Source organism: Bemisia tabaci, chromosome 9, assembly GCF_918797505.1.
Source record: "Bemisia tabaci chromosome 9, PGI_BMITA_v3".
NCBI classification, from domain to species: Eukaryota; Metazoa; Arthropoda; class Insecta; order Hemiptera; family Aleyrodidae; genus Bemisia; species Bemisia tabaci.
Genome location: NC_092801.1, coordinates 14,375,241 through 14,400,087, shown reverse-complemented (window position 1 = coordinate 14,400,087; position 24,847 = coordinate 14,375,241). Strand labels below are relative to the sequence as shown.

The 24,847-nt window shown below is 40.2% G+C and overlaps 1 protein-coding gene across 1 annotated transcript in view; it reads right to left on the bottom strand.

Moving 5' to 3' along the window:
* LOC109038206 (uncharacterized) overlaps nucleotides 1-24,103 on the bottom strand; it is a 119,372-nt gene extending 95,269 nt beyond the window's left edge. Inside the window, exon 1 of the mRNA XM_072304104.1 lies at nucleotides 23,469-24,103. Within this exon, the coding sequence (XP_072160205.1) occupies nucleotides 23,469-23,486 (18 nt within the window). The 5' untranslated portion in view covers nucleotides 23,487-24,103. The remainder of the gene's footprint in view (nucleotides 1-23,468) is intronic.
* Between the last annotated feature and the right edge of the window lie 744 nt (nucleotides 24,104-24,847).

Sequence of the window (24,847 nt, the reverse complement as noted above, 5' to 3'; positions counted from 1 at the left end):
CACGCATTGCGTCAATTACAGTGCGTTCAGCAGCGGTCGGCGTGAAAGGCATTGCGCCTACAAGAGTGTAGGAATACTTCACGCATTGCGCCAAAGTGCGATCAGCACGGCGCGACGGCAGAAGTTAAAATTATTGAACCACGTTTATGATTGTTCTTTCATAATTTTTTCGTTCATTTTCTTATTAATGGAAGGCACTGTCCACACAGAGACAGGTTTACGGAACTTAACTTTCGCGCCAAGTTCCGTGAATTGTTGCTAGTAGTGTTGACAGCGGCTTCCGCAAAAAATGTATCCAACACGAGTAAACGCGTCTTATGCATCCCTCTCCCTCCGGCACGTTCACTTGACGGTTTTTATGGATGTTTCAAAACGAATGAGATGGGGGCGGCAAAATATAGGCGGCCCATGGGCAGCAAGTAGGTAAATCCTGCCCTGGCTTTTTAGATCGATTTACGAGCGAAATCCTCTAAAAAATCGAAGGATAAGTATCCACAAGTTTTTGTGGAAATTTTTGATTTTCGCAGGAAATTTGACAACGCCTGATGGCTCATACGGCGTTCTTCCTTAGCACGGTAGAATAACTGTACGCATTTGTAAAATGTATTCTGCTTACGTGATAATAAGGAAGTACGCAGTTGGAGCATTTAAATTCTGCCAAATTTCCCCCGATAATATAATCATTCCTGAGGAAAATCATCCATATTTCTCCTTGAAATTTTTAGGTATCTCAGATCAATTTGCGAACAAAATTGCCTAAAAAATTGGAAGGAAAATATTCTCAATTTTTCCAGCGAGATTGTTTTTTTACCAAAGCAAATCTGAGCGAAGTCTGAAGGCTGCCACGACGTTCATTTTTAACATGGCATTCCTGTCGACCCTAACATGGACCCCCGAGGTGATCAAACTTAAAATGTGAAGGAATTCTAGGAATACTTCGTCTGTGATCAAAGATCAATGCGCATCCATTCGTATTTTACTTACGAACTGTGGACTTAAAACTCCGAGCTTTATCACCCGACTAGGGAAGTGAGAGGCATCGCACTGTGAAACAAGGCTTTGAAAGAAGTTGGACATGAGAATTTTATGCCATGAGATTTTTATTGCTTGGTAAATTGCAAATGTTGATGTTTATTTTGTTACAATATAAATTGTGTATACATTCTGTGAATATGCAATTGTACCTCTTGGAAGTCGAAATACTTGTGTTATGAGTTTCGTCCGCCCATCTACCTTCTTTACTCTTGCGTTAAACTCTCTGCGTCAGCGAAAAAGAAACCATGTTCTCCTTCATCTTGTAGATATGCAACTTTTTACCCATTGAGAAGTCGAAGTAAATGTATATCCCGAATTGGTGACCTAGAACTTCAAGGTTTATCATCCAATAAGGGAAGAAAGAGGCTGCGGACAGTGGAGTGAAACATGGCCGTGAATGAAGTTGGACATGGAAGTTTTTACTAGAATTGCCAATTTTAATGTTCGTTTTGTTACGATATAAATTATATAAGGGGTGATTCGTGATACAATTTTTCCAAGAAAATCGATGAAACCCCTCTCAAACATATTTCCCCCATCACGAATCACATACACAGAAAAAAAAAATATCGGTGTATTTACCGAGAAAAGGGTAAAATTACTAAGAATTCAGGGTTCTATTTGATCCCAGTTTTTTCTTGGTAAAATTACCATTTATGGAATTGGTAATATTACCGAGAAATCTCGGTGAAATAATTGAATTTTCTCGCCAATATTTTTTATCGACTGTGGTAGAATTACCGAGATAAAATGGCAAAAATACCGAGAATTGATTACCAATAAAAGTGGTATTCTTACCTGAAAAAAAACAGTAAAAATACCGGTTTCTAGGTAAGCTTACCAGTCTGTCTTGGTTAAATTACCAATAATTGGTAAAATAGTGAGATGGTAAAGGTACCAACGGACCTTGGTAAAAACGCCGAGAATTTTTTTTCAGTGTAACTCTTCCTTTACTTCAGCTGAATTTTGCAACAAGCCCACCAACTTGCCTCACTGTGCGGAGGTCGAGAAACGAAACTTATCGCGGAGGCTCCGTTGTTCCTGGCCGCGCCGCAACCTCTGACCTTAAACTTCGGCGGCACAAGTTCCCGTCGCGGGGCGCGCCGAAAGCTCCGTTGCCGGCGATTAGCGAAAGCACTCGTCTGATTCCTACGGGTTCCCGCCAGGGCGAATTCTTCGACGTCGGCGATGAATGACAACGCTGAGCCACGGAGATTGGTCGTAGGTCGCGCCGCATAACAGGAATACTGCACTGCCGTGCTAAAGAAAAACGCCGTATGATCCTACAGGCGTTGCCAAATTTCCTTCGATAAAGGACGAATTCTCTAGTGAACTTGTGAATATTTCCTTTCCAATTTTTCAGAAAATTTTGCTCGCAATTTCACCTAAAGTTTTTGAAAATTTCAAGGAAAAATCTTCATAACTTTCCTCAAAAATGAACATTCTATCGAAGGAAATTTGGCAACTCTCGAATGTTCATACGGCGTTCTTCCTAGCACGGCAGTGAAGTGGCGTGGTGTGCTGTGCGATTTATCGATTGATCTGCCACTCAAACAGGAAAAAGATCGATGAACGGGGTGTTCGCAACGGACACCTTAATAATCGATTTTCCACCATAGTTTCAAATGGGAAAATATCGACAATCGATTCATGCCACGTCATTGGAGTGCTGGACGTTGTTTCAATTTTCTCGGCGGGTTTCACTTTTTATTTAGATGGATTTGTGCTGGACCGAGCTGTGTGCAAATGAGTGCAATCGAAGAGGCACGTGAAACCTAGGTGCATGTTCCCTTTTGATTTTATCTATTTGTAAGTGCGGTTCTTTTCAGCGTAAATACATACATTTGACGTTTCCGAGTTCCTGTCGATTAAGCATCTGAACACTTTAGGTCTAGCTGTCGGGGTTGGGACCACACATCTGAAACTTCAGTTCCTACGTCTGAAGTACTTCAGATGTGAGAACCGAAGTTTTTCGGATGTGAAAACTGAAGTACTTCAAATGTAAGAACTGAAGTTTCAGATTTGTGATCCAAACCTCGACAGCTGGACCTAAAGCGTTCAGATGCTCAATCTGAAAACTTCAGAGATCCATGACCTAAACTTTGGGTCCCACGCACGAAGTTTTTTTCTCCGTGCAGACCTTTTTTTTTATTTTTGTTTTTTTGTCTAACAGTATTTTTATTTGTTGATACAGTAGACTCTGGATTATCCGGACTCTGGATTATCTGGATCGATTTTGCAACCATGTAACTACGTACGCATTCCGATAAGTGAGCGGATCCGCGGAGAAGCAGGTCGCAAGGCATATTGGCGCCTGCAAGGCTGAAGGAATACTTCACGCATTGCGCCAAACAGTGAGGTCGGCGTGGAACGCATTAGCGCCTACTAGATTGCATAAATACTTCTCGCATTACGCCAAACGCAGTGCAGTCGGTTAGTTAGCCTAAAACGCACATTAGTCGGCTACAAGACTGTATGAATACTTCACGCATTGCGCGCTTTAATCGTTGTATTGTAATTTATCGTTGTCGGCTACCATTCACAATCACCATTGAGTCGTTCAGTTTGGCGTTAACCTTTTAAATTCGTGTTGGTATGTACATGATGTATACATAATAAGAATACTGTGGTGTTGGTTGGTGGTGTTTGTGTTTACTATTATTAATCCGGATTTCTTTTTCATCCGGATCGGGCCCGGCACCAATTAATCCGGATAATCCAGAGTCTACTGTATTACCTTTCTCCCGATCACTTGTTATCAGATTTTAGGCAATAGCTATTTCGATGTTACGTACACATCATCATCAGGCCACTTGGATTTGGTAAACACTAAAATGATGACGCAACGGCCGGAAAACCGGTGATAAGGACGCGTCCGCGGCGACGAGTGCACCTACGAGCATTTTAATAGTGTTTTAATAGTGTTTTTAATACATTTTAGTAAATTTTAATAATATACCATGTGACTTTAAGTGTTTACCAAATCCAAGTGACCTGATGATGATGTGTACGTAACATCGAAATAGCTATCGCCTAAAATCTGATAACAAGTGATCGGGAAAAAGGTAATATAAACAAACAAAATGCAGCCCGATAAAAAGAAGTTCAACTTTAAATTATAAGTTTTTTGTCTATCAGATTCAACAATCAGCCCGCAAAAGCCAAGATTTAGCATTCGGCTAGGCCAGTCATTTTGGCTGTCATGATCCGGTCGATACTCTTCATGGCCCTCGTCTTCCTCGTCGGACGATCCGAACTCGTCCTCCTGGAGCAGTTCCGGCGGGATTGGGCCGAGGGCCTCTCTCGGGTCGTCGTAGAGCCAGTCATCGTCCCCGGGCTGGGGTCTCTCCTGGATGGTGCGGAGCCGGCAGTTGATGTGCATGTGCTTCCGGAGGCCGGGGACGTGGAGCCAGGGTCGCGGGGCCCGCCCGGTGACCCAGTAGACGACCCAGTGGTAGCTCGAGCAGGTCTCCTCGTCGTAGAACACCATCCGCACGTTCCACTCCATCGCCCGCTCGATCATCCTCGCCCGATTGTACCCTGGCAACAGAGGTTCGACCCCATAGTTCAGAAGAGACACCCAGACTACCGTGATAGCGAAGAGAGCCGTAAGTGCAAAAATGAAGTTTTGAGAAAATGGGCCCAGAAGCTTCTGAGCGGAACATTTGATTAAAAGAAGCCTCCATTCTTTGTCATATCGCAACCAATCATTCGATAGACTCTTAGAAATCATTTGAGGGATTAAAACTCGTCCGATTTTATTTTAAAGTACATGAAAAAGGTAAAATTCAGTTTCATGTTAGGTTGGTATTTGACAAAACAGCCGTAAGTGCTATCTTCTGCGTGCTTTTGTGATAGCGTGTTGGACACACAACGAACACATTTTCAGGTTAGAAATTGGCAGATGAGGGCGGCATTCCTCTTGAAATCACTGATTTCGTTGGCTCTCGCGCACCTACGGCGCCTGAAAAAAACTATGTCATTTTGGTGTATAAACTATGTCATCATTGTGTGCTTGAACGAGTTAAACATTTTTTATACGTCCAAATCGAAAAATCTTTATATTTTTAACTACAATGTCTCTTGAATCGTTTAAGCCCCAAAAAAAAAAAAAAAAAAAAATTCCGTCGAGATTCTGGAACGTAAAGGCGCTTTAAAAGTATTCTGGGGCTATAATAGCTAAATCACCGGTAGTAAATCCCGTTATATTATTAAAAGAAATTGACTCCATAGTTTAATTCCTTAGTTTCTTGAATACGATTATTTTAAGCACTTAAACATTTATACCACCAATTTTAGCCATGGGGTGATTTCCTGAGAGCCGATAATATCACGAATTTCTCATAGAACCCTTCAACAGTGGCTTGCTTTTTTGGCAGCCGATTCGGCCATCGAACCGGAGTTTAAATGGAAGCTGATAATAACCCAAAGCTCTGAGAAAAATTTTGAGATGAGTATAAGAACGGTTTGTTGTAAGTAACGAGGAGAGGCGGGCAAAGCGGCTAAAATCCGATCTAATTTTTACAGTTTTTCTGTTGAATTAATGTTGCCGCGGGCTTCTGACTGTGTCCACACATAGTTTCTGTTCAGCATATCGATACATAAGTATTTACACACGTAGAATCTAATTTTCACGTCGGGGAGTCGACATATTTTGATTTTTTCGATTTTATACGGAAAATTGATGGTTTTTCGGGATTGAAATTATTATTGTTTCATGAAAAATAAATGCACCCAAAATGACTATAGCATATTGATTTTTACACATTTGCACTCACGAAATTGGTTGGTAAATTCAACGAGTGGGTGCATCGACCTGGTATATCAAGTTTCTGCAATTTTTTACGGCAAATCAGTAGATTTTCGGGATGTAGATTGCTTACTTTCAATTCATGAATGAATAAAGCAACGACATGGTTGAACTTCTTTGCATGGAAAGACGTTTAAAATAACAAAATCAAGACGTATTTAATGCAATTGCATTTATATCGAGTCAATTTCTTTTCAATAATATAACGGGATTTATACTACCGGTGATTTGGGTATTTTAGCCCCAAAATACCTTTAAATCGACTTTATCTTCTAGGAGTTCGACAGAATTTTTCCTTTCTTCGCTTAAATTATTCCGTAGCACTTTTCTTCAAGAATCTGATAAGATTTTGCTTGAGGCAGATCAAAAAACTTAAATTCGATCGAATAGCTTTCTACATTCACAATACACGGTCTCGTCAAGGTGCGTCTTTGACCTCGCAGTGTTGGATCGTGAATTCTCTTGTTGTGCTGTTTGCCTATTTTGAAATCTCTGTAAATGAAAACTAAAGGGGTTGATATGTGCGAGTTAATGACGCGCCTTATCAACACATTGTGTTGGAGTTCACTGCTTGTTTTAATTGCAAAATGCAGTCCACTTCAATTTTGATGGAAAATGACGATTTAACAGTTGTGCTACTCACCTCCACTACCAATGTTTTTACAGCTAGCGGAGTCTATAGTTTTCTTAAGGGTTCTACTGTCTGGAACATACATCCTCCTATCTGCCCGAATCTCAGCGATGTGGTTTTCGTAGGGCCTAGGATGCGCGTGCAGAAGTTCGTACCTAAAGTTGCGCAGGAAAAACTTAAGTCTCCAGAAGTATGTTGTGGTTTAGTCATGTGAGATTTCCTCTGCTATGGAAATTTACTGGATCGTGTTCGATCTACAATGAGAAAAAATAAACGAGGAAAAAGACTATTTTGAAAATATTGGCAGTATTTGCAAGTGGATCGCATTTAGCAATCGCAATCGTTTGTAATCGTTTACAGTGTTGTAATAATGTTGCTTCTTCATATGTAATTATCTGAAAAATCTCCCAGAATGGCGAACAGTTTTTGCTTCTCTTCGAAATATTGTTAATTAAAAAGGAAAATAATGGTGTCAATTTCAATACAGTACATGTATTAAGTATTTTTGAAAGAAAAGAAGAAGTTGGACGATTTTGAAAACACTGTAATCGCGCTGGTTCCTTTTTGCTAAAAGCTTTTTGCGTTGTTCAGAATGTGTGACTTTTACGCAAACCAGATCTAATTTCAGCACATACATGGTTGTGTATGAAATTTTGAAGTAAAAGATAAATCAATACTCAGAGAAAAAATCCTCGTATAATCCTCGATAGTTCTTGATGATAAATCAAAAAAGATGTAAATAATACATATATCAGCCCGGGCATTCAGTTTTGAAATATTCTGAATGCAGCATTCCGCATGAATTTGCTGTTTAAATGCTTCAGCACCTTACACTTAATGATACGGTCAACTTAACTTCAAATTGGTAATCAGCGATCCATAAAACCAACAACCATTTCAACCACACAGGAAAAATGTATCACAATCCTTAATACACGCCTAGCTTATTTTAGCGCCAGATATTAGAGTAGCTGCACACGCCAGAGAAATGGTTTAGTCGGTTGATAGTGTGGCGCCAAAATCAGCTGGAAGAATAGTTGAGATTATGATACTTTTTCAGTGCAATAGGATCGCCCCATCCTTCCTATGTCTTCTTTGTCTATCATTTTGTCTATCAATTTCAACAATCAGCCTGCGGGCCGATTATTGAAATTTATAGACAAAGCTATAGACAAAAATGACAAAAGGGATATGGAGGGAGCCCATTGGTGGAAGCTGGTGGTTGCAACGGACAAAGGCAGTAGGTAGTGGACTAACTAACGGCAACCCGCGAGAAACCCGACAGTTAGTCCATCATTTTCTCTCTTAGTATATGAGAACCACACATTTCAACCAATAGAATCGCTCCATACCCCCTGTGTCTTCTGTCTATAGCTTTGTCTATCAATTTCAAGAATCAGCCCGTTGGAGCGTTACGTACTTTAAACACAGGCTCTTACCCATTAACAGCGAGGAACCAGTGCGTCCCCCTCCAGCGGCCCTCCCCGATGAGATGGCAGACGACGACATCACCCCCTGTGATCTCGAGCTCGAACAAGGGTCTCCACAGGAAGGGATGAAGGTAGTGGGGCTGCATCCCTGGCGGGAGTCTTCTCTGGGGGCGCGGGATCTTGCTCCTCAGCGACGGCGACCACGCCACCCAATTCTCACTCACGGTTCGGGCCAGGGATTTCGAGGCTTGAACGACGCGCTCCCTGCTCGGCAGGTTCTCCAGGAATTTGCCCGACATTTTGTTCGGGATCCGAATTGAAGCGCCCGCTTGGAGGATAAGTGTTGCCAGGATCAGGACGGTTCTGCTGCAAAAGTCGAAAAAAACGTCAAAAAAATGTCAAAAAAAATGTCGAAAAAAAATTGTTGAAAAATGTAAAAAAATGTCGAAAAATGTAAAAAAAAAGTCGAAAAATGTAAAAAAATGTCGAAAAATGAAAAAAAATTTCGAAAATGTAAAAAAATGTCGAAAAAATGCTGTGCAACATGTGAAATGCCGCGCTGTAAAATGTCGCTATACCCGCTGCAAAAAAGAAGAGAAGTACGAGGATAGAATGAGACGGATTTTTACTAGCAGGTCGATTACTGAAATTTATAAAAAAAGACACAGGGCCGGATTAAGGGGGTGGCCACATGGGCCGTGGCCTACGGCGGCAAATTTTGGAATTTTTTTTAATGTAGGTATAAAAAAATCGGATTCAGAAATAAAAATTATCAATGAAAAAAGGGGACAAAATTTCTCTTTCCTGAGAGTATGGTAATTTCTAATTTTGTCGTTTTTCGGTGATACAAGAGACAGCATCTTTAATTAGTCGAGCTAAGAGAGGAACTAAACACGCAATTTAGCCTGGAGCTTTAGCGCAAAGAGGAATGATGACGAGGTCTTGAGATGAAAAGGACAAGCCCTCGGCGCGGCGGTCGGCATGTAACACATATTAGCGCCTACAAGACTGCATATTTACTTCACGCATTGCGCCAAACACGGTGCGGTCAGGAGCGGTGGGCGTGAAACGCATAGCGCCTACAAGACTACAGGAATACTTCACGCATTGCACCAAACACAGTGCGATCAGCGCGGCGCAGCAGCGGAAGTTAAAATTATTATACCACATTTATGTTTGTTCTTTCATAATTTTTTCGTTCATTTCTTATATAATAAGGACTGGGTGCATTTTATTCTTCACTTGGATTACATTTTGCAATAAGGAACCACTATTTTTGGTCCATTTTAGTAAATAATTCACTCCCGCCCCTTCCCCTAAGGTGTTGAAAATACACCACTGATTCCAATAGATTTAGCATGCAAAGTCATAGTAAATACGTTCACTAAAATGTATAATCACCTGAAAGTTAGCATTTTTCTCGTAAAGTCCTTGGCTGATTTGTATCTTCGTCCATTAAACATGTTCCGTCAGAGTCTAATCAAAACAATAACCCAGTAATATACGTCTTCAAGGAGATATTCATCTTAACACTATCTGAGCACGTAATTATTGTTTTTATCGCACATCAACCGTTACAATGCAATTACTGCAAGGCAAAAGTCAGATATACACTATCAATTCCACCTTGAGAAGTTAAATTCTTATAGTTAATTAAAGAAATATCGTCAGCACGAAAGTAAACTAAACTTTAAATTTCTCCTAAAAATTGGAGGATATGTAGTGTACAGGGTGCGCAAAGCACAGTCTTATCTGCGACTAAGTGTGAACTCATTCTAGAATTTGAACCTTTTGCGTCACTCATGCGTATGGATCGAGGAAAAAACCGAGGGTTCCCGTCGTTTCGAAAGTCGTAAGTGCTTGAAAAGCACTTAAAAAGCAACACTATTTTTTTAACTTCACCGCCCATGAACATCGGAGTGTCAATCAGATTTTAGAAGAGTTTTTGATTTTTGCAAGCATTGTTGCCAAATACAGTGCGGAAAATTGTCACTTTTCCCCTTATGGCGCCGTGTAAAATATCCACACGGAAAAAAACCTCGTGCGGGGGACCCGAAGTTCCGGTTATATCGACGGTGAAACTACCAGACCACGTATCTTGATTTGCGACGTTGCGGACTTGCTATCGTGCTTTAATTTTAAAATGGGAGACTATTTACAGTCAATTCCTGTAAACTTCCGTAATTTTTCTGCTTCGTACGAAAAAGAATCTGGAAAAAAGGATCAGGGGGTTATCCCCTAAAATTTTGCTACTACCACAATTGAATCAGTGAGTTCGAAAACACACCAACTCGGAAAAAAAAAATTGTTCAGGAAACACCTGAAACTGCGCAGCGGGCGAGGAAATTTAGTTTAAGAAAACCCTTTTTGGTACCAAAGGACATGTACTTAGAGACTTTTTAAAGCACCGAGTTGAAATCGATACACCATGTTTGATGACAGCAGGATTAAGCGTTTAAAAATTTCCGAGTTGGTGTGTTTTCGTTCTCACCGACTTTCAGATACTGATTTTTCATAGTCTGCCCTGAAAAAATTATATTTTCCGACCTGAATAACGGTTGAATATTTATATAACATGTTGGTACAGGGTATACTGAACCGAAAAAAGGAAACCGCAAAATTGGATGGTCACCCGTTTCCCTTGAAATGGCCAAAACTTGGTATTTGCAATGAAATACTTCGATTTTCCCCTTTTCCCGTCGCTGTTTCGAGCACTTTCGATTGCAATTTCGAAATTTCCTTTTGCGTGCAGATGCTTCTATCCATAATTGTTACGAAACCGTAAAAAAGTGAAAATCGAAAAAAAACCCGAGTTGATGTAATTTCGAACTCACTGATTCAATTTGATTGATGATTTGGACATTTCCAATTAATTTTAGTAGTGTCGCGACTCAAATTGAGGTCGTACCGCAACATTTGGGTTAGTAACCTAATTTATTAGGGTACTACCACAATCAGTTGGGACACTACCGCAAGTAATAGGGGTTCTACCGCAGTCAATTGAAAATGTCCATATCCTCCAACAACCTCGTGCTTTTTTTATCCGTGCTCAAGAATTGATATTGGTTTGTTCTCCTCCAAAAAAAATTAAATATGAGCGGAGGTTTCCAAACATTGCAAAAGAGGTGCGTGGTCCGGTAGTTTTGCTATCGCTATATAGATCTTTGAAGTTTCGGATAATGCATCTTAAAATTTGAAGCTCAGTTGCTGAAGTTTGGGTTATACATCGGTACGCTTTAGTAACCCTATGGTGTCAACAAGAGTTTCGAGTTATCTCGAATCGACGCAAACAAGGATCGAGTCAATTACAGAGGTTGGACGAAATTTGAAAACTTTAAACGCCTATAACTCCGTTTAAACAAAATTTTGAGAATGTATAAGTGATTCTGTTGGTTTCCACGGGGGATTTTCTTCTAAAATCACCCCTTTTTTAAAATGGGACGAAATAAACATCAAAATTTGTTTTAGTCAAAGATTTCATGTCCGACCTCTCTAATTGACTTGATTCGCACTGGAAAAAAAAACATATTGGATCTAGAGTCCAGACTCTTAAAAACATTGACAAGAAAAAGGACTCTTAATTCAATCAGATTTAAGCTTAAATCAAAAGGTTATCCGCTCTTAAGAGGCTTGGTTCTTGATTTAAGCTTAAATCTGATTGAATCAAGAGTATTTTTTCCTGTCGATGTTTTTAAGAGTTTAAACTCTAGATCCAGTGTGTTTTTTTTTTTTTTTTCCAGTGCACTGTGCGACGGTAAGACTACCAAACCACGAATTTGGTTTGCGGCGTTTATCAGAATCTCCGCTCTAGTTTTATTTTTCTTTTCAGAGGAAAAAATCAATATTATTCCTAGAAGTTTTCACAGTTTTTTCTCGGCTTGGAGAAAATCGAGGAGGTTTTCAAGGATTGACTTTGAGTAGTTTTCCAGTTTCAAAATAAAGTATGACAGAAAAAGTCTATGCAACGTCGCAAACCAAGATACGTGGTCTGGCGGTTTCACTGTTAAGATTTGTGACTCAAACTTCGACGGCTGGACCTCAAGGTTTGGGATGCACGATCTGTATTGTCGCCCAATCTGGCAATCTTGTTTGCATGCAGCCTCGGAAAGTTCAGATTCTAGTTTTAGCGTCTTGTCAGTCGGTTCATCTCCACATACACTGACGATATTTTCTCGGTAGTTCATTAACGCACATAAGGAGGGGGGGGGGTTTCAAGGTTCTTTTGGCAAGGCCATCCAACAAATGATTTTTCTCCAAATGAAATCAAAGCGGATGAAGAAACGTATTTAATTTTGAAGGTTGCAAAATTTCTAATTTTCAACAACTAACTTCATTTTTACCAGGAAAAGGTTGGAAGTATCTGACCAACAAGTTCCTTGGTTTGAACCTCGTTAAGCAGAAAGCAACCGAGCCACATCAGCAAATTTCTAATTTAATGGGCAATTACATTTTTTACATGAGAACATGTGTGTGGATTTCTATGAAAATTTGATAGAATTTTCTTCGCACTGTGCAGAAAATCCACTGAAATTTGCACAACATTCTGCACAACCGTTTTTATGTAAAAATGGAATTGCCAAATTAAATTTGGCAATAGCTGATGTGTTTTGGTTCATCTCTGCTTAACGCGGTCCGTTTCTCCTCCGATTACTCGCAAACATTCTGGACAGGAATGACACAGCCATTTTCCTGTAAAAAGTTACATTTCTCGAGCAGGGCCGGATTTATCAACTTGCCGCCAATGGGCCGCTAGTATTTTTCCGCCCCCTTCTCATTCGTTTTGAAACATCAATGAAAACCATCAAATGAGCGTGCCAGCGGGGGAGGAGTGCATAAGACGCGTTTACTGGAGCTGAACACATTTTTTGAGAAAGGCTGTCAACACTACTAGCAAAAGTTCACGGAACTTTGCGTGAAAGTTAAGTTTCGTAAACCTATCTCTGTATGGACGAGGCCGTCCACTCATAAGAAATGAACGAAAAAATTATGAAAGAACAAACATAAATGTGGATTAATGATTTTAACCTCCGCCGCCGCGCCTTGCAGACCGCACTGTGTTTGACGCAATGCGTGAAGTATTCACGCAGTCTTGAAGGCGCTATGCGTCTCACGCTGATCGCACTGTGTTTGCCGCAATGCGTGAGGTATTCATGAACTCTTGTAGGCCCTATCCGTTTCACGCTGTCCGCAATGACCGCACTGTGTTTGATGCAATGCGTGAAGTATTCGTGCAGTCTTGTAGGTGCTAATATGTGTTACATGCCGATCGCCGCGCCGAGGGCTTCTCCTTTTCATTTCAAGTCCTCCTCATCATTTCTCTCTAGGTAAGTCGCGCCGTTTCAGACCAAATGGCGTGTTCGGTTTCTCTCTTAACTCGACTAATTAAAGGTGCTGCCTCTTGTATCACTGAAAGACGACAAAAGTAGAAATTACTATACTCTCAGAATATTAGAGATTTTGTCGCCTTTTCTCATTTGTAATTTTTTTTTCTAAATTCGATTTTTTTTTATACCTACATTTAAAAAAATTGCAAAATTTTCCGCCTCCTATGGATTTGCCACCATGGGCCGCGGCCAATGTAGCCACCCCCTTAATCCGGCTCTGTACTCGAGTAAACTTTGCATCCTCGGAATGAAGTTACCCTCTTTCGTCAGGGATTCGACGAAAAAGTTAACAATGTAACGATGAATTCGAAGAATAAGCTCACAGTTAGCTTGCCGTCATAACATGAACCTAGGATTTAATAGCGGTGCACATTGATCAAGTTTCCACGCAAAAAACGTGTTCCCTAGAAAAGAGAGTATGGGGGTCCACCTCATGATAATTAGAATCTTAGGTTCCCAAGTTTTCTCCGAAATACACATTTTTTCCTGCGAAATTTTCCAACGCCCAAAAACATATACTGCGTTTTAAATTTGCATAGCTTGCACGCAATTAAATACTTTCAATGCCGAAAGAATTGGTGTCCCAAACAAAATCGGAATCAATTCACATTTTTAGTCAACAGATATCAAAATAATTTCCATGTTCATACTTTTTTTCTTTTTAATATTATTGAAGCATCGTTCATTTTCCACCTCCATTTGAAAGAGATAATGACATGCGTTGAAATTATCCACTCTTGCCATTCTCAACCAAGACCGATCGACACGGTTGTCAGTCACTCCCGTGGAAAAGTTTTGCGAGCCTACTGCTCATTGGTAGTGGGAAGTTTAAATGCAATGCATTTCTCACGGAAGTAGCCAAGGCTACGTCACACGGGCTGCGATCAGTGAGAGCCGGGAGGGGGGGGGGGTCGATTTAAAAAAGATGCCCAGTGACTCACCTGTGTGCATCGGTCTTGTTTTTAACGTAAAAATGGGAAGCGCTCATGTCCGCAGTTTCAAAATCAACGTATTCGAGTGGATATGAATGGAAGCGAATTTAAGCGATGTATGGAGGTTTGCGAATCACAAAGAAAAACTTTTCAAATTGCTCGCTTATTTAATACACTAATATCTACATTATTATAAACTTATTTATAAATTAAAACGAAAACACTAGCTACACATGAAACGAAAAAAATTAAAGCTGCAAAACACTTAACAAACAAAATAGGAATAGCATTATTAAAACTCAAGTTTTTTGTTTATTGCTCAAATATTTTAAACTATAGCCTCGAAAGCAATTTACTTGCATTTAGTCATTCGTTGAGAATAAACTTCAAGTGCGTCTTTGTTGTGGCATTTTTCGTCGGCGTTCTTTGAAATGACTTGATTGTTGGATCGTATTGATCTCGCTCATGAGGAGCAATTTTAGACATATTCATGTTTTGGTATTGAATTGAGATGTTGCATGTGTGAGAAATTTGCGATTTGACTGTTGATTTTTATGTAAAAATTCGCGAGAAACACACTGGTGCCACTGGTTTTTTCTGAAATCAACTCTCAAGCTCAAAAAAGTTGTGGCCAATATGGAGAGGATATCCCAAGCTTTCCTAAGAGTCCACTTCTATATCAAGATGAACTCTCCATGCAAAGATAGGGAGCAAATACACATTGACAGGGCTGCCACTTTATTTGGGGACTCTAAAACTGAAAACACAGCAACCCTGCTAATGTATTTGCTCCCTATCTTTGCATAGAAAGTTCGTGCTGATGTGGAGGTGGACTCTTAGGAAAGGGTGGAATATCCCCTCCATTTTGGTCTCAACTTGAGAGCTTTTTACTGAGCTTGGGAGTTGATTTCAGAGAAAACCAGTGGCTTCATCGTGTTTCTCGTGAACTTTTCCATTAGAATCATTAGTCAAATCGCAAATTCCTCACACATGCAACATCTCCATTGAAGACTTCTACAGTGGAACGACTTTTGAGGCTGACGCTGTTGCTAAGACTGTGCAAGTTTCCACAGCATTTGCGGCGAACGAAATTCATGCATACAGTCGATTTACCTCCACGCAACATGAGGAAAAATCCAGATGAAACTAAGAGAAAAAATTACAGCAGAGCTTTTGTATGGATCATTTGTAAATCAAAAAGTTTGATGCATGATCGTAGCAGCATTAAAAGATTCATACCGATGGTGAAACTACCAGCTGACGTACCTCGTTCGCGGTGTTTAAAAATCTCTCCTCCCATTTTATTTTAGTGAAGGAAAACAAACCAATATCATTCATTGAAGATTTCACAACTTTTTCATCACTCAAAGTAGAAAAATCACGGAAGTTTTCAAGAATTGACGTTGAATTTGTTTTCCATCTAAAAAATGAAGTAGAAAGTCTGCGACGTCGAAAACCGAGATAGTGATCTGGTAGTTTCACCGTCGATCCGTCCTTTTATCAAAGGCGTCCTTAATTCCTCTTGATATGCACAGTTTAGTGGCAATTTTTTAAGTTGAAAAGAGTGCTTTTCCTAAATTTAAATCCATTAAAAATATCGATTCTAGGTGATGCAGGATGCAGGCTCCTCCGCCGCGAATCGATTGTTCCGAATACATTTAAATGGAGAAAAAAACAGTGTTGCGAACTTTCAATAATCGCCTCCGGCACAATGGAGATGTTGCATGTGTAAGGAATTTGCGATTTGACTGTTGATTCTCATGTAAAAGTTCGCGAGAAACACGATGGTGCCACTGGTTTCCTCTGAAATCATCTCCCAAGCTCAAAAAAAGCTCTCAACTTAAGGCCAAAACGGGGAGGGAAATCCCACGCTATTCTCAGAGTCCACCTCTACATAAAAAAAAAACTCTCCATGCAAAGATGGGGAGCAAATGCATTGACAGGGCTGCCACTTTATTCGGGGACTCTAAAACTGAAAACACGGCATCACTGCTAATGTATTTGCTCCCTATCTTTGCATGGAGAGTTTGTTTTGATGTAGAGGTGGCCTCTGAGGGTAGGGCGGGATATCTCCTCCATTTTGGCCTCAACTTGAGAGCTTTTTTTGAGCTTGGGAGTTAATTTCAGAGAAAACTAGTGGCACCATCGTGTTTCTCGCGAACTTTTACATAAGAAACAATGGTCAAATCGCAAATCCCTCACACATGCAAAATCTCCATTAGCGTCAGTCTACTTGCAGAAAAATTCATGGCATAGCCCGACGACTGAAGCAAGTATGTCGGTCTAATACCTCTGCCAATCGCACATGTAAGGCTTTTTTGTACTAAAGTTTTATGCGGCAAATAAACAAAAAAAAAAAAAAAAAAAAAAAAAAAAAAAGAAACATGGCACCACGGAGCACGATGGAACGAGTCAATGCGAAAAGTCGAACAAAATGTAGAAACTTTAAAAGCTCATAACTCTGGTAATACCAAGAATTGAGGTTTTAAAAGTGGTTCCAGTGGTTTTCTCGTAAAATTTACTCACGAAAGCACTCCTTAAAAGTTAAAATCTGCAAAACTAAACATAAAAATAATTACAGTCGTCGTCCCGAAAAGTACGTCCGAATTCTCCCATCGTGTCGATCCTCTGTGCGGAGGACGACGGCGAAAAGTGGCTGCTAGGAGTGCGAAGTGACTTAAACAAACGGTCAAATAACCACCTAGAGGCGAGCCGCGGATAAATTCACGACGAGTCGTCCATAAACAAAAGCAAGCACGCCTCCAGCCCAGACGACAAAATTGCACTCGCAAACGTGGTCTGTTACCGATCTTCGAGACGTGCATGAAACAGACGCTTGATGCACAGCCTGCATGCGCCATTAGTTGCCACGCTGCCGTCTAAAGTAGAGTACCTTTATAGACAGAGTATGGCCATTTCTGTGCCGGTTTTTCATTTGTCGCGAGAAAATAGGCTGACACGATGTTCCTACGGCCGTAAATAAACAAACAAGATGGCTGTTATCAGCAAGCAAGTTTGAGGTTAAGCACATTTACAGAGGCGATTTAACAGTGTTTACATAGGTTTTTTCATGTTTAATTCGTAGACATGCTAGTATAAATTGTTACTGCCGTATAATTGAAATTTTTCTCAAATTTTAGGTTCTTATCGATGTTACGGTGAGCCGCCAGCTTGTTTGTTTATTTTCGGCCGTAAGAGCATCATGAAGCCTAAAAACTCGTTGACCAATCAAAAAGCGGCACAGTTTTCATGTAGTAAAAAGATACGAGTGGCCATACCCTGTCTGTAAAGGTACTATACCTGTCTTCATTAGTTCACTGCAGCAGATAGAAATAGAAACAGAGATAGTATGAGTTCTTTTATCGTATTTTTTTCTAAGATCTGAAAGAGCTGGTGGCTTGTCTCAGTAGCTCCTAATTGGAAAATGTATTCCATCTGGCAACGCGAAAACGGGACCGAATAAGGCGCTTTACGCTCATCCGCGGCGTGTGTGTGTGTGGGTGCTAATCACAGTGCAAACAAATAACAGCAACAGTGACATCAACAGTAACGGGTAACAGGAACTGGGCGCTCGGAAAAAGAGGATACGCCAATTCCAACTGCATTTTCTCTTTTCGCACCTTCGCGCGGCGTCCGGCGTCGACGCCCGAATAACGAGACGCCTCGCGACAAGACGCTCAGCGCCGCGACGCCGGCGTCTCGGCTCATTAAACTATGCACAAAATTATGCGACGCCGAACGGACTGCACCCACGCCGAGCCAGCGGCGAGGGAACGAGAGGTTTGAAAAATGAGAGGTCCGGCTCTGCTCAGTCGGTGGAATTGGTCAGTTACATGAATGAAAGAATTCGGTTTTCGTGTATGGCACGTGTAGATTACTGCCGTGCTGAGGAAGAACGCCGTATGAACCTTCAGGCGTTGCCAAATTTCCATTTGTAAAACACAAATTTCCTAGTAAAATGGATATCTTGCATGTGTGAGGGATCTGCGATTTGACCATTGATTCTTATGTAAAAGTTCGCGAAAAACACGATGGTCCCACTGGTTTTCTCTGAAATCGTCCCCCAAGCTCAAAAAAAGCTCTCAAAGTGAGGCCAAAATGGAGGATATATCCCGCCCTACCCTGAGAGTCCACCTCTACATCAAAACAAACTCTCCATGCAAAGATAGGGAGCAAATACATTAGCTGGGTTGCCACTTTATTTGGGGACTCCAAAACTGAAAACACACTGCTATCGCATTTCCTCCCTATTTTTGCATGGAGTGTTTGTTTTGATGTAGAGGTGGACTCTCAGGATAGCGTGGGATATCCCCTCGATTTTGGCTTCACTTTGAGAGCTTTTTTTAAGCTTGGGAGATGATTTCAGAGAAAACCAGTGGCACCATCGTGTTTCTCGCAAACTTTTACATAAGAATTAATGGTCAAATCGCAAATCCCTCACACATGCAACATCTCCATTTTATCTATAGCGTCTGGAAGTTTCAATGAAAAATATGCATAACCATCCTCAAAAATAAGTATTTTCTGAGAGTAAATTTGGCAACATTCGAATGTTCATATGGCGTTTTTCCTTAGCACGGCAGTGCAGATGAACCAATAAAAGCGCGACCCAGACGTGGCAGTAATCGCTCATAGTGGGCACTCAACGCCCACCAACCGGCTAGACCAAGTCACTCGAGTGTTTAAGAGAAGAGTAAAATATGTAGTAGAGAGTGCTCCATATCTTCATCACGAATAAAACGTGATCCACAAAAAAAAGATAAAAATACGATCAGAAGTAGATCAACTTGAATCGTGGTAAACTTGACAGCTGCGAGATCGTTCCATCCGTGCCTTGCCCCCTCCCCCTACCTGGGTGAATCTTCGACTATCAGTATTTTCCCATTAGAGACTAGGGTAAAGAATCGAATATTAAGTTTTTCCTCGATAATCGATTCTTTCACAGGGTTTAAATGACTGATCCATCGATCCGTCGCAAAATACGAAGCCTCACTGGAGAACACAGTCCGAAAGCAATTTCCGATTCCACTCGCGTGTTGATGTGATATTTAGCGCTCGAAAGTTTTTGTCTTACCTCCGTCCCGGTGTCGATCCGAAACGAATGACAGGATAATCAAGAGATATCTTCTCGGCGCGGCGTTTTTTCCGTCCTTGAGTTGAGTGGAAAAAATATAGATGAAATCGGTAAGGCGCGTTTTTTTATTCGATTTTATCGTCACTACTTTTACTGTGATTCGGGGACTTTCGTTCGGGTTTCGGAAGTGTGCATTCTCTGTTCGACGCCAGCTCCGCCGTGCTAAAAAAAGACGTCGTATGAGCCTCCAGACTTTGCCAAATTTGTTTTGAAACACTGGAAAAAAAAAACACATTGAATCTAGAGTCCAGACTCTAAAAACATCGACAAGAAGAAATACTCTTGATTCAGTCGGATTTTTGTTTAAATCAAGAACCAAGCCTCTTAATTTGAGCGGATTTCTTTTTGATTTAAGCAAAAATCTGATTGAATCAAGAGTATTTTTTCTTGTCAATGTTTTCAAGAGTCTGGACTCTAGATCAAAGCGACTTTTTTTCCAGTGTAAAATACGAATTTTCAAGGAAACCTGTGAGTACATGTCTCCTAATCTGTCGGAGGATTTAATTAGCATTTTAATCCACAGTATATTTGAAAATTTCACGGCAAAATACCCATGCACATCTTCAAAAATAAACGTTTAATGAAAGGAAATTTGGCAACATCCGGATGTCCTTCGGGCGTTTTTCCTCGCACGACAAAGCTTCACCCGATAGTGGTTTTAACTGCATTTTAGACTCGGGAGAAAGATGAATTACTGTCATCTAAAAATCGGGTATCTTCATAGGATAAGCGTTAATTGCTACGGCGACAACTGCCGCGATGCGATGGTCTTTTGATTGGTTTGATGGTAAAAAAAAAAAAAAAAAAGGTTTTCGGAAAAAAAAAAAAGTTTTACCTATGGATAAAAAATGACCGAACTCTTGGGACACGCAAAATACATCTAATAACATCTCAAAACGTGGCACAGTAGATCGACTCAATCAGAGAGGTCGGACGTAAAATGTTTGACTAAAACTGCAAATTAAGATGTTTATTTCGCCTCATTTTAATTATATGGGAAAGAAACACATAGTCGAAATAGTTGTATCGCGTGCTTCGCCCCTTCCAACTTTTCTGCCTCCGCGTTAAAGTCTCTGAGTCAGCGAAAAAGAAACCGAGTTCTACTTCATTTCTGAGGGTTTGCACTGGAAAAAAAAAAACACATTGGATCTAGAGTCCTGACTCTTGGTAACATTGACAAAAAAAAATACTCTTGATCCAATCAGATTTAGGCTTAAATCAAAAGGAAATCTGCTCAAATTAAGAGGCTTGGTTCTTGATTTAAGCTTAAATCTGATTGAATCAAGAGTATTTTTTTCTAGTCGATGTTTTTGAGAGTCTGGACTCTAGATCAAATGTGTTTTTTCCAGTATTCTAAGGGGTATTTCTGGAAGAAATTTTCACCAGAAAACCAATGAAATCACTTTAAGAACTCAAATTTTGTATAAACGGAGTTATAGGCTTTTAAAGTTTCCAAATGTCCGACTTTCTCCTATTGCCTCGATCCACAGCGCATTGCCTCCCTGACGTAAGGTGGAATCTCAATTTCCACATGAGCCCAGAACAGCATAGACTCATAAGAACTTATTTATGCTGAAAGGAACCATATCTCACGCAAACCTCATGCACATAGTTCCTTTTAGCATAAATGCGTCCATATGTGGAACAAGGCTCACGTGGTCATCGAGATATGCCCTTACGTCAAATAAGCGACGAAAATGGCAAGACCATAATTTTATTGGTAGGTAAGTTTCTGACTCTTACGGAATTTATTTAATTTAATTGCAGGGATAAAGATGACTCTCGATTTGGGAACATATGATATTTAATGAAGAGGGTCATTTACACCACCAAGTCATTGACGCATGACGCAATAGTAGTTGTGGACGTGGCCCAACATTTTCTTGCCAGGTATAATCAAAGAATGTAAACGTTATTTATAAATTTAATTAATTAAATCATCTTTAGAGTTGAATCAGTGAGTTAAAAAACACTCCAACTCGGAAAAAAAAATTGTTCAGGAAACACTTAAAACTGCGCAGCGGGCAAGGAAGTTAGTTTAAGAAAAACGTTTTTGGTGCCAAAGGAAAAGTACTTGGAGACTTTGCAAAGTGCCAAGTTTAAATCGAAACACCATGTTTGATGACGGAGAATTAAGCGTTTAAAAATGTCCGAGTTGGTGTGTTTTTGTTCTCACCGACTTTCAGATACTGATCTTTCATAGTCTGCCCTGAAAAATGTATATTTCTGGACCTGAATAACGCTTAAATATTTATATAACTTGTTGGTACAAGGTAAACTGAACCGGAAAAAGAATACCTCAAAATCGGATGGTCACCCGTTTCCCTTGAAATGGCCAAAAATTGGTATTTCCAATGAAATACTTCGATTTTTCTTTTTTCCCGTCGCTGTTTCAAGCACTTCCGATTGCAATTTCGAAATTTCCTTTTGCAAGCAGATGCTTCTATCCATAAGTGTTACTAAACCGTAAAAAAGTGTAAATCGAAAAAAACCCGAGTTGGTGTGTTTTCGAACTCACTGATTCAGTTTATACCAAAAACAATCTGTTATCAATGACGCGAGTTAAAAAATACAAAATACTTTAGTGCCGGAAATACAAGTTTTGTGTTCCTTCTTTGTATTCCTGAAAGTTTTGCTCAAGACAAGTGCGGTTAAGAACTAGCCGTCGAGAAAACGTATCCTAATGGCCTGCATAATACCCAGCTCGTCGACAGAACGATAGCCAAGTTCTTATGCAAGGAGAAAAAAAGACCATCTCATGTTTGCCTGTCAGCGGATTATCATTTCGACGGCGTGGAGCAAAAACACCGCAAGTGCAATGAGCTATTCCGTATGGAACAACTCTTTTAATACGGGCTATTTGAAAGAGGCTGTTCCGCGAGGATCCTTTCGCCGCAGTTACGCGAATTCTGCTCCAATTTGTCCGTTTACACCACCATCTAAAAAGGCGCGGTGGTAATTTTGCACCATTAACTTTAACTACGTTTCGATAAGCCCCCTTGTACCGCACATTTTATTGGCGGAAGGTGCTGTTGAAAGTTTTGCGCGGTCAGGCAGCAACTTTCCACCGAGGTTATGTGAATATTTTATTGGCAATATTATGGCAGATGCATATTATCCAAGTGTCTTTCAATTCATGAAACTCCTCTAAGTTGCAAGTTTCTATGTTTTCACTGGTTTCGAGTTATTCGGTACCAGCAAAGAAATATTTTTAGGCAGATAAGATTCACTGAAAAAAAAAAAACACATTGGATCTAGAGTCCAGACTCTTAAAAACATCGACAAGAAAAAATACTCTTGATTCAATCAGATCAAAGCAAATCAAGAACCAAGCCTCTTAATTTGAGCGGTTTCCCTTTGATTTAAGCAAAAATCTGATTGAATCAAGAGTCCTTTTTCTTGTCAATGTTTTCAAGAGTCTGGACTCTAGAGCTAATTTGTTTTTTTTCTCCAGTGTTATTTAACTTAAAGTGGGGGTCATAAAAGCACGGGAAACAATGATAACCCCGTTTACCGAGATAAAGATCTTGGTCTACATAGGCGATATTTGCAATGAAGCGAGTTTTGTCTAGCTGGGTTGAAAAATCGAATTTTGGTATTTTAAGGAGAAAATATCCTCATCGTCCCTATAAATAATTTTAGAGAGATTTTATTATCATTCGTTAACTTTTTATCGTCTTATTAAAACGGCGTAGCGCGGGATAACACGGTAGACATTATCCTGCAAACTTTATGAGGAAAATGAGATGTATTTATGGGGGGAAAAAACGTGAAGTATGCTGTAAAAGCTCATCATACTCCGGCATGTTTTGCACGAACTCTTCGGGTGCAATTAATTCTCGGTTTCATTTCAAGACATAGAATTAATTGTTGTGATTCCCCTCCTCCTACTAAAATAAAACCCCCGCGGATATTTTAATCATATCCAACCATGAGTTCGCAATTTAACTAAGACCTTTTCATTAAAGGAACGGTAATTTTAGCGGTCGACGATATGGAAAAATAATTAATAAACTCATCATATGAAGGTTAAAAAATTAAGACAAATTTTGGAAGGATTCGAACACCCTAAAACAGGAAAAAAGGAAAACAAATATTTCAAAAATATTTACCGTAAAAAGGTACTTCATCGTGTTCAGTTTCTCTCTGTCTTAACAAAGCACATACACTCGTACGCAGATTTTTCACAATCGTGACAAAAACAGAAAAAACTACAAAAGATCGCGCACTCCAATATAACTGGTAACTAAATTTTTGAGCATATCATCATGGACCCACGAGACATTTTTTTACGAGAAAATAACTAAGCCTTTTAAAATGTACACTTATTTACAATCTCACTCACACGAGACCAAATTCCACCCGGGGGGAAAGAAAAATTCCAATCGATAAATTAATAAATTCACACGAATCTTAACCACGCACGCATTGAAATATAGTTTTCGCTTTGATATAATCTCGACTTTTTTTTTTATTTTCTTGCGATTTTAAAATATCTCACATTTATTTAATTATCCATCGCCGGATGTAGCATGTACATGTAGCACCGTAAAAATCCAAAAACACTGCTCGATTCCGGGACGACCACTCCGATTCGAGATTTGCCAAATCTACAATCCAATGTCTGTAAATTTTACAATCCAATGTCTCCAGTCGTAATCCAATGCGGTAATCCAATCCAGGGAACAGCAACTCGCGACGCGGGCTATCTGGCGCGGCGCATGCGCATGTTTTCTCTCTCACGTCGGGCGCCGTACTGGGGCGCTCTTGAGACCGCTCGGGCTCACTTTCTTCCTGGTCATCTTCGGCCCCGGGTGCCCCCCCCCCCCCGGGTCCCTCCCTCGTCGTGCGAATGCTGCGGGTTTGGATTCCTGACCTGTGCGCGTTGTGCCTTTTTCCCCGTTTCTATATTATCGATCTCCTCGATGATGTCGAGACCCTTTGTGTTCGTTGAATGGGAGGCGTTGATTGTAGTGATGATTGCGTCGAGATGGGCCCCCCGTTGAGCCGAAAATCCTGGAATCCTCTTCAAAATATGATGATCGTAGGTTTATTAAAAAAAAAAAAAAAAAAAAAAAAAAAAAAAAAAAAAAAAAAAAAAAAAAAACGACTGAGACTATAAGCCCGTCTTCATAGTCGTTCTTTGAACGGATCCTTTCCTTAAGGTGTTTCGATGGACGCCATATTTTGTGTCAGAACGGCATCCGATATATCGCATCGATTGGTTCCATTTTTTCTGCTACTCGTCGAACCTCAAGTTGTGTTCAGCAGTTTAAATTTTAAACTGGAATCTTGCTTGGGATAATCATGATTTGCTCCTGCAAGAACTTCATATTATGAGAGAAAAAAGTCGATGACTTAACAAACTTCAAGACGGGTTCGAATACATACCTGAAAATTTACATTACTTGAAATACAATAAGCATTCCCTCGAAATTTGTATTTTTAGTAGTGACAAAACGTTATAATCCCTCGCAAGGATCTGTTTCAA